Genomic DNA, 11,249 nt, shown 5'->3' with positions numbered 1-11,249 from the left:
AGCTGAGCCGGAAGGTAAAGCTCTCGATTTACCAGTCTGTCTACATTCCAACCCTCACCTATGGTCATGAACTTTGGGTTGTGACCGAAAGAATGAGATCGCGGATACAAGCGGCCGAAATGAGCTTCCTCCGTAGGGTGGCTTGGCTCAGCCTTAGAGATAGGTTGTAGAGCTCAGACATCCGGAGGGAGCTCCGAGTAGGATCGCTGCTCCTTCACGAGGTGGATTGGGCATCTGATCAGGATGCCTCCTGGACGAGGCTCCCTCTGGAGGTTTTCTGGGCACGTCCAACTGGTAAGAGGCCCCGGCGTAGACCCAGAACATGCTGGAGAGATTATATATCTGGTCTGGCCTGGGAACGCCTCAGCATCCCCCAGGAAGAGCTGGAAAACGTTGCTGTGGAGAGGGACGTCTGGAATACCCCGCTAAGCCTGCTGCCCCCGCGATCCAGCCCCGGATAAGCGGAAGAAAATGGATGGATGTATTGATGGATTAATCTAGAGGTGTCATTTAATTTTTCAAGTCATAAATTAATTGTAATACATTTCACATTACAGGATTTTTAAAACTATACAGCAATATATTATCATCATAACTGAGGAACACATAAAGATTGTGTTTGCTTGCATCATCTGCGGGTAAATGTGGAAGATGGGAGGTATGTGTTAATGATATGAATCATAACCTGTTACCATTGTCAGCACTATTATACATGTGACATATAGGCTTTTAAAGCCTTAGATCGTATACATAATAAAGTATAGTCCCTTAATAAACTGCAGATGTCACATTTCCCCGTCATCACATTTTCAGGGATTCAGTGTTTTTTCTCAATCAGACGGCATCAGCTCTACTTGTGTATTTGCTGCCCCCTGGCTAGTCGGCTGTTGTACTACCAGCTCCCTCAGCTTGTTAGTGTGAGTAGCCATTTCCTGGAACAGCCTGACCAGCCGGGACTTCTCCAGACTCCCTCGAAAGTTCCTCGCGAAGAGGGTGTATAACACAGGATTCACTGAACTGCTGATGAAAACAAGAGCACCAGAGCTGAAGACAAAGCTCTCCGGCACACATTCATGTTCTGTGCCTGATCCTAGGATGCAAACCAGATCAATGATGTTGATGACATGGTAGGGCAACCAGCACAGTGTGAAGGCTACCACAACGGCGTGTACAAGGAACATGGATTTCTGTTTGGAGTTGAAACTCATTTTCCTGAGCTGGGCAGCCACTAGACAGTAACAGATACTGAGAATGATGAAAGGAGCTACAAAGCCCCCAAAGGTCTCCAGACATAACAAGATGACCGCTTGAGTCACAGAGCTGAACTCCTTCATAAAACACTGCTCTTCTCCATCACTTCCATCCAAAGGCTGAGTCAGCACAGCAGGCACTCCTAGAAGCAAAGCAAGCAGCCACAAAACTATGAGACACCTGTTCATAACGCTCTTGGTCTTCCAGCGCATCATCACAAATGGATGACAGATGGCTAAATAGCGCTCCATGCTCATTAGGGTGATGAAGAAGATGCTGCTGAACATGCACACACTGACGATGTACACCAACGCCTTGCAGAAGGCCTCTCCAAACATCCAGGTGTGCACCAGGGAGTAGATCCACAGAGGCAGGGTGATGAGGACCAGCAGGTCTGCAGCAGCCAGATGCAGGATGAGCACCACAGTGTGGGAACGCTGCTTGACGTGTCTCAGGATGGTCCAGATCACCAGCAGGTTCCCCGGAGCTCCTACCAGGAAGGACAGACCGAGGATCACACACACTGCCGTTGTCCCGCCATCAAACTTCTCAGGGGCCATTTCCTCTGAAGGCGACTGCTCAGCTGAGTGGTTCATGGTGAAAGTGTATGTGCTGACAGCGGCTTCTGCATGAAAAGAAAAACAAAGTGCTGCACAAGCAAATCTTCACTTCCCTTTATGGATAAACTGAGCAGGAACCAGGTTTCTCACGGAGTCACAGGCACCGACAGTGATCAGTTTAGAGAGGTTACTTAGGTTACTCCAAAGACCTTTCTGTTTCTGTTCTGTGACCATGGTTTGATAAGCAACTTTATTACTTATACTTATTAACAAGTCAGGAGCATGCGTTTATTTGATTGCGATAGAATGATTTACTTTATTTACTGCATGGCAAACAATAAAAGTAAAAGGACTTTTGTAGTTCTTTTCTCCAAATCACTGACTAAACAAGGACTTTCCTACTTCTGAAGGAATCTGTGTAGTTTTGTGATGGTTGAGATCCACAATCCTGTGCATTACTGCCACCTTCTGCTCCAGAGTGTGCATCAGTAACAAACTTTTTGTTAAAGTGGCAGTAGGCAGAATATTTTTGGCATCATGGAGCAAAAAAATCCATAATAACCTTTCAGCATATTGTTATTCAAGTCTGAGAGATAACTAGACCTCTGCACCTCCTCATGGCTCTGTTTTTAGGCTTTAAAAAATCTAGCCCGTGACGGGAGACTTTCACCAATCACAGATGATTTCAAAGAGAGAGCGTTCCTATTGGCTGCCGGGTCACAAACCTTCTCATTTTACAGTTAAACAATACACTATAAGATGTTTCTGAAAACATTTGAGGCGAGAAATAGGCATTACAGTAACAGAAAATTGATTCATATTTGATCAGCGCTGCCTAGTTTGACTGTTTGATCGGAGTTCATGAGTGATTGACAGCTGCTCAGAGACGGCAGACTCCAGCTCGGCTCTGATTGGTTGTTTTCCTCCGGCCTGTGAAATCTTGCAGATGCCATTAGGAGCACCGGAGGACACAGAGGCTTATGATTTTTTTCAGATTACCTGTCTCATGTACTACTGTCAGGATATAGTGACCATTTTATAAAAATATATTTTTTAATCATATTTGCTCCTATTCTACCCATTGCTACTTTAATAATATAGTTGTGTTTTCTTTGTTCCTACCTAAAAAAAACTGTATCCAGCTTCCCATGAGGAGACTGTAGCTGCTGAACAGTCACTATGCCTCTCTGCAATAATAAATAATACAATACAATACAATAAATACATTAAATTACTTCTTGTTCTTTCCTTAAAGCACGCTATTTGTTTCTCTTTTCCACAGAATATGACCACCAGCAGACCCTGACCACGCTACCTACTGCAGTAGTCCAGCTGAACTGAAAGGAAGGCAGGGATTATTTTTTCCTCATCCCAAAACTCTTTTTGAGTAATCTAGTATTTACTTTATTCATATATTTGCAATATTTCAAATACAAAGCTAAGCTACATATATTGTTTGATGTTTCATTTGTGTGTGAAGCACTTTGTAACGGTGTGTTTTAAAAGGTGCTAAAATAAAGCTTTACTTACGTACTTACTTAATTACTAGTGTCCTTATTCTCCCCAAACAACCTTTACTGTTGAATTTGTGAGAACGCTCCCACACACTTCAACTTTGGACTGTCAACTCCATCTATTGCATGAATGCCAACCATTTGAATAGTTAATTATTACCATCGCTTGCCTTTTCCCAGAACACTGTATGGAATATTTGATCTAATACACAACCCACTGTCCTCCATCCATCACACATATCATATATTTAACTTGTTAATCAACCACTACCTTTGTAAGTCTATGTGAACGGAGGCTCCAACACCTTGCTGGTTCTGTAGTCTGCAGATTATTAAGGACTTTTGATTCCATGTTGTACTAATGTGAATAAAAATAAAATAACCTAATATAGTGACATAACAAAACCTGGAAGATTATTTGTCTGACTTTTTGAAAAACACGACTTAAATATTTTATATAATGATAAAATGAACCATATCATTAAATAAATTGTACTGTTTTTAATTGTATTTAAATGTCCTTTTATAATGTGAAGCGCTTTGAATTGCCTTGTTGCTGCCTTCTGTTGGGTTCGGCATCCATAAATGTTGCATTAGCACCATCATCAGGGATTTTATGGGGCCTTTTAACCCCCCAAAAAGGAGGTGAAACTTTCTGAAAGTACCTGAACTGAAAAGACAAGGAAAAAAGTGACACAAAGCCATAGCTGAGTTTTTTGTTTTATTGATATATACTACTTTAGAGCCTACAGTATGATGCAAGGTATTCCCTTTGAATAATTTCAAAAAGCACTGCAGTCTTAAAAATTACAAAAAATTTAACATACAAAATATACAAGAAATGACAATACAAGGCTCGGTAAACATCAGCTAAACCTGTATTTCCCTTTTATTTTACAAAACATATATATGTGTATATATATGTGTGTGTGTATATATATATATATACATATACAGTACATACACACACACGTGACTATATATACACATATATGTATGTGTATATATACACATATATGTGTGTGTATATATACATATGTGTGTATATATATACATATTCATATATATATATATTCAACACTCATACATGTCCCCAACCTTTTAGGAATGACATCCATTTCAAAGTATCAAAAATAGAGTTGTACAGTCTCTGTTGCTTTACCATAACGTAAAATGGGAACATATTGTTCGGTCTTTGGTTGTGACAGACGAGGACGGCAGCCAGAGTTTACTGTCAATGCTGGTTTTGTTTCGTTTTTTTTGTTGACTCAAGTCTTTCAAGCTGCAGAACCAGCTTTATATGCAAAAAAAAAAAAAAAAAAAGCCATCTCCCTCCTCCCACCCAACCCTCGATGTCCACTCTGTGCCCCCCACCCCCACCCAAAAAAAAACAAAAAACAAAAGAAAAATAATAATAATAATAGTTACCGACTTATGTCTTAGTCATGGAAAAAATAAAATCAACCCAGAACAGCATACAGACACACTGACAAACTGGTTTTCAAACAAGAGTTAAGGCATCCTAATAGTTTACATAGTGACATGATACTCTCACTATCTGAATGTTTTTTTCTTTCCGCTCTGTGAAGTTCATAAGCAACATTACAAATAGATTATAATCTCGTTTTTCATTTCATATCTCACATTTGCTGCTGTTATAGTTTGCATAGCCTAAATACACGTGTGTGCTTCTGTTGTTGAAAATAGGACTCTTAAAAATTCCCGTCTTCTGTACAGCATATTTGGTACAAACACCAACCATCCATCCACACACACACACACACTCACACACACAACTGAACCTATTAAGATGCTCTCACTGCGTCCTTGACAAGGCAGATTGGCTGATGGACAACTCCAGGATGCTAACACAATCAATCAAGCATCTACAACAAGTCTACTTCTATAGGCATCAAGGTCTGTTTTTTTCTTTTTTGTCTTTTTTATATCCTCGTTTTTAAAGGCATTAGGCAGAATCGTAATGCATAGCAGAATCACTTTCACCTGGAAACTGACTTCAAACCGTCATAAGCGATACTCCTCAGCTCTCACATGCAGGAGCATCATTGTCAAGCTTAAGGCAAACAAAAGCCAAAGGAAATCTGTCCGTTCACATCCACGCCCGACTGTCCTCGAGACTGTGTTATTGCTGCCGTACAGGCACTGCATATCTGTCAGAATAAGAAATATGAATACATCATCGTGAGTAGACACCATTCTGGAGACGATTAAGGAGTTTGATTGCGAACAGCAAACATTGATTGTTGCAAACAGGGGAAGTGCATCCAGATGTTGGGATTTCTTTTTTTTACCTTGTTCATTAAAGGGGGTGGGGGACAATACATAAATGCAATATATAAACATCTTTATGTATAAAATACTTTTCATCAGATCATTTTCCCATTATATGTCACGCCATCAACAGGTATGGTGGCTGTTAGGAATTTGAAGGCACACAAGGGCCCCTGGGAGATTTGGGGAGTTATTGCATGAAAAAGAAATTTCAGACGACCTTCTCTGTAACGTGGAAATAACGGGGCATCTTCAAATATCTTTGAAAATTAGAGGGCTAACTCAGTCCTGAAACCCACTCATCCCTCGTCAGGATTCATGAAGTCATCTTTCCGAAACAATATTATAGTCACACTCAAAGCCAGCTGTGCAAAACAACAACAACAACAACAACAACAACAACAGCAAAAGCTTTAGCTACCATTCAAAGCTGCTAAGTGTTAATAAGGCATTTGTTCAACTTGAATAAAGAAACACAGGAGAGGGAGGTAAATGATGAAGAGACAGAAGGAGGAAGAGAGAGAGGGGGGAGCGGGGGTTCATGTACAGATATCTACACGGCTGCAAGGTTACTAAAAGTTGTGGAATGTTGCAGGTTGCAGATCCCAGACCAGCGCCGGAGGAGTCCTCCCTGCCGGGCCCCTGCACTCCAGACCTGAATGGGCTTATCATTAAAAAAAGGGAGAAAAACAAGTGGAGTGGACAGTGTCGTCGTCACTGAGCCAAGAACGAAAAACTGGGATTGTTCAGCCAGTTTCCAATTTTTTTTTTTTACTGATAATTGAAATTCTGATCCTTCAGGGTGGTTTGATTTGAATTTGGTAATGCAATTTTACAGCTAGTAATTGATTTTCCAAGTGTGATTAGTTTAGCTACATCATGCAACACTTTTGCTGTTGCTCGCTCAGAGAAACCCACAATATTTTGCAGCGTTTTAGTATCCAATAAAAGAAATGTTGCCTCTTTCACTTCAGAGTACTGAAACAACCTTCTCTGGCTTCCTGCGAGAACACTGTGCACTCCTGCGTTTCTCTTATGCTTATATGTCTCGAGACGTCTTCATTCGTGAAGGTCGATGCTGGTGAGAGGGGGAAGACAACACACGCTGTTGTATTGTCTCCACTACAGAGAGTTATTTAAAAAACAAACGAGAGCTCCACAGTTGTGGAGAGCTGATTGGCCAGGAAGACAGCGGGGCTTTGAGAGGGCAGGCAGGCACACACCTAATGAAGAGGGACGGGTCTTATTCTCCAACCGTTTCAACCTCGCTGTAACTCAACATTATTCTCCTGCTCACCTTTCTCTTTAATCTGTGTGAAGTTGTGAGTATCTAAATCCCTTAATAAGAGAAATAGTTTTAAATGAAATAGGAGACAAATGAGAGTGTCTTCTTGTCAGGCTGCTGGTCTAGCAGGTCCATCTCCAACTGTATTCTGTCTTTGACCACGATCTTTCTTATTTCCATCTGCCCTCTTGTCTCATCGCACACAAGACCAGCACCTGGACCAGGACCGGTTGGTCCGGGGTCAAGAGTTAGAGGGGGTGGTTCACGACCCAGAAGGCTGCGTCAGGGCCTGAGCGTGGGCTGGGCTATGACTGGTTGTGTGCTGATGGAGGACCATGAGTGCTGGGGGACTGGGACATGTCTCTGCCGATGATTTCATTCACTGTGAAGAGAAAAACACAAACACAAAAACATGTATTATTTGTGTCAAATGAAGAATACCACGGGACTGATGACGTCCGAAGCTTCACACGTCACTGGAGCTTCAGAAAGCGCTTCATTCAATTCGACATTTTTTGCAGCTAAAACATACATCAACACTTTCTCATCCCAACTCGTCGCATACTGCCGCTTTGTCACGCCCTTTGGCATTGCTTCAAAACACGAACGAACAGCTGATTGTAACGTGACGCACAGGACACAAACAGCGGCCTCCTGGATGAAAGCCTTGTGTTTGTTGGACCTATTCACCTCCCCTCCTGCCGCCCAGTGTGTCTCTTTCATAGGGTTGTGTATTGGCAAGAATCTGGTGATACAATATTCTGTATTCAACGCCCTGGGAATGAGAACGGGCTGGATATATTCAAGTGATACACACATAAAGGTAAAAATGTAATACTAATCATTACATTGATAAACTATAAGATTGAACTACGAAATGAATGAGGTGAAAGGCTGCTATACGTTTTGGAAACCACCAGATATTACTGTGAATGTTGAGTTTGAAGCCCCAAAGCTTCATCCGCCCATCACCAGTGGAAATGAAGTTCAGTAGAAGTACATATTTCTGGCCAGCAGAGGGCAGTGTTGTCCCACGCTGAGTTCCTCACAACACCGAAAGCTCCAACTCAACTGGCCGAGAGCTCAAAGTGGAAAAACTCAAACAAACTGGCAGACCCAAAGTTCACAAAGTCACAGCTCTGACGTGAGACATAATCACTCCTCGCATAACAAATGAGAGAAACTATTCCATTCAATAGATGTGCCAGTTGTGACCTTAGTCTGAGAAATGTTACCAGTTACCACAGCACCCATAAACACACTCCTGTACAACCAGCGGGGCCGTCCGTTACTTCATTAGAGCTTTAATGGTGGTTCAGTACATTTCCTCGGGCCAGTTCAAAGGGCCGTGTGAAACCAATCCACTGTTAAAAACACGTTGTGAAGCCCGGGGTGGCACTCAGGCACAGCGAGGTTAATTACTCCACTGACTCAGTTACAGCCTGATTTTAAATAAATAACAGATAACTCTTCCTCTGCTGCTGTTGCTGCTGCTGTTGCCTGTTTTTCAGCCAACGCATGTGTGATTGTTTTACATCTGCTGCCTGCATTCAGTATTCACACTGGGACCACAAGAGACACAGCGGGGAGCTAGTAAAAAAGTGCAGCCGTGAAGTAAATCAACTTCAAATATGGTGAGGAAGACACGAGGACAGACGGGCAGGGAGAAGGCTGTTTGGTTAAATTCATGGAAAATGTGATGTGATTTTCCACTGTAACAAAACTGTTGGGTTTTTAGTCCCGTGCCTTCTTCATGTGATTTTAAAGGTGACGTTAACAGGTCAGAAACAGGCTTGGCAGGCTGGTTTGGGAGGGTGCAGCAGAGACCTCTGGCCTAGTCTGACACTGGGAGAGTTATACGTAGACCTGTCTGTACATGACAGCTCTTCTCTCCTCCACCTACCTCTGTCCACTTGTGCAACTACTGTACTATAAAATCACACAGGCGTTACTGTAACTCAGTTTAAAAAAAACCTAGGTGGCAGGGGGATGACTCAGTCAATGATGAGAAAATGAACGCGACCAAGTGTGCGTTTCATGAGAAAAAAATAAACTATATTTAAATTTGATGACACACAGAGTGACATGAGCATTGTAAAATGAAACAAAACTAAGCAACACAACTTTCATCAATTCAGTTAAATATAATCCTCATATTTGTGGTGTTACCTTCGTATCATTTTCACAATTTCATCATCTCCTCCTCGAACTACAGTGCGCTCTAAGTCAGTTTTTCTTGTGTATTAACTGCACATATTTCCATTAAACACCTCGTTTCTTTCACAGTCTTTGTCATGGGAGGTTTTAAATTAGGTCCTCGGTGAACATACTGTTGTTTTATTTGTGTTTTCTGCTACTTGCTTTTGTGTCTGGCCACCATCACTCACATCATCCTGTTAGCGTGGGAGGCTCTTCCTTTCCCATGTCAACCATGTTCACACACACACACGATCACACTCACAGCAGCACCACCACGCACTTATGAGGCTACACTGTGACTATCAAAGCAAACATTTACCTTTGTGTATACAACACCGAGGTACAATATACAACAAAGTTGGCCGGTTTATTGATTTTGTCGCGTGATTCCATCGGTGAAATAAAACTGTGATGGAGGACCGTAGATCTCCTTTAAAGGCCGTGACCTTTCAAAAGACAAGTGGTGCAACTGTGCTCGAAATAAACAGCATCTTGCTGCTGTTTAAGGACCATCAGAGCAGCTGTGTGCATAACATTATAAAGCTAGTACAGTAACTGGGCACCACACCGAAATGTACAGTGAAATGTATCTAAGAAATGTTTTAGATTTCATTCCTATATCCAAGTTTTCACTTCTTTAACACAGAACATATGTGTAAAATACTTTAAATGCGTCTACATTTATCTTTCAAACCTGATCATGATCTGTAAAAGGCTCTAATTTAAACACTAATGAATTACTGGGTCATTCACAGGGTGATGTTTACGGGCCTGTCACGCACATCTGAAATGTCATGTGGTAAACTCTGTAGCTCGGTTGATTCACGGGACAATTCTGCTCTAACACCACAGGAATATGAGCAACATAGTGCGAAGTGCGACAGACCGACATCAAGTGGGCGTCTGCAGAAAAAACATATCACTTTCCGCTGTACTGTTAAGATTGTTTGCAGAGGCAAACATTAACCTATTGACTGATATATAACTCAGGAGAGACACCGAGGGCAGTTAGCGTAAAACAATCTGAAAACCCACGACTCCATCAAGTTACACTCAATTCCTCTTAAGTTGATTCACTCGGTTTCTCATTTAAAAAGAGGTTAGATTGCCGGAAAAGGTTTAGCCACACAGTCAGAAACATTTTCGTTAGGGTTCACTCTCGATATTACAGCTGTGCTCGATGTAAATTTGGACGATGATTCGGGGCCGTTTGAAGAACGGTTGAACTTATTTTGGAAGTGAATTTCCGTCTCGGTCTCGAAACAGACGGTGAAAAGGAGAAGACCTTGTTCTCTCTGGTTTTCCTTCTGAGAAAAGTTAACGTGTGGACTAAAGACATGAAATTTAAAGCACAGAATACACTACAGTAATCTACAAGCAATAATTTACATAAAAACAAAGATGAATTTTCCCATATCCGTCAGCAATAATCTATGCTTCAGATAAAATCATTCAATTCAAGCTGGAGCTCAACACATCAATAACCCAGAAGTGAAAGAGAGGTTTGAGTCGAGCCGGGACTGTGAAGAGTTTCATATGCTGATAGTGTTTTCTCAGATTTACTGGTATTGTTCATGACAGTGCAACAGAAAGCCGGTGATTCAGCGCTGCCGGCCATAGTAAGTGTGTCTCTGAATGGCTCACCCGGAGGGAGATCCTCTACAGATGACTGGGAGGGGGGCTCCCTACTCAGAATATACATCTGCAGTCAGCCGACTACTACTACTACTACTACTGGTGCTCTCCGGTAGGCTTACATTAGATGGATCCGTCCCCTTTTAATGCTCATTATGTTTATGTGTGTAACATTTGGCTTAGATGGGAATTAAAAAAACAACAATTAAAGTCAACTCCTGTCCTGTTCATCATCTATACATCATTAAAATGTTGGTTTTGGGAGCCAAGCAGATTTTATCCCACTCACCCTTCCATCTATCAACAGTGCTTCTTGTACTGTGATTTACATTTTTTAATTTGTATATTTTATCATAATGTCCATATTAATCTTTTAGGACCAGGCTTCTTCATGTTTCAGAGGAAATGCAAGGAAAAGAAGGACAGGATTAAATCTCTGTTAACTAGGCCAGTTACAGTCATTTGCTGAATTTAGCATCGTTTTTCCCTGGCAGTAGGCATCAGTACGAGTCA

The 11,249-nt window shown here is 41.7% G+C and overlaps 2 protein-coding genes across 3 annotated transcripts in view; both read right to left on the bottom strand.

The window, feature by feature from the left end:
• Window positions 1-82: 82 nt before the first annotated feature.
• Window positions 83-2,232, bottom strand: LOC119477445 (delta-type opioid receptor-like). The gene has a single exon (XM_037751538.1). The coding sequence runs from the start codon at window positions 1,845-1,847 to the stop codon at window positions 831-833; it is 1,017 nt and encodes a 338-aa protein (XP_037607466.1). The 5' UTR covers window positions 1,848-2,232; the 3' UTR covers window positions 83-830.
• Window positions 2,233-5,178: 2,946 nt separating this feature from the next.
• Window positions 5,179-11,249, bottom strand: part of nfatc3a (nuclear factor of activated T cells 3a) — a 68,925-nt gene continuing 62,854 nt past the window's right edge. For both annotated transcript variants that reach the window (XM_037746459.1, XM_037746451.1), the window contains one exon: window positions 5,179-7,284. In XM_037746459.1, the coding sequence (XP_037602387.1) occupies window positions 7,208-7,284 (77 nt within the window). In that variant the 3' untranslated portion in view covers window positions 5,179-7,207. The remainder of the gene's footprint in view (window positions 7,285-11,249) is intronic.

This window comes from Sebastes umbrosus, chromosome 2 (assembly GCF_015220745.1).
Source record: "Sebastes umbrosus isolate fSebUmb1 chromosome 2, fSebUmb1.pri, whole genome shotgun sequence".
In the NCBI taxonomy this organism is placed as follows: domain Eukaryota; kingdom Metazoa; phylum Chordata; class Actinopteri; order Perciformes; family Sebastidae; genus Sebastes; species Sebastes umbrosus.
The sequence above is the reverse complement of the archived record's forward strand: the minus strand, read 5'-3'. Positions and strand labels throughout refer to the sequence as shown.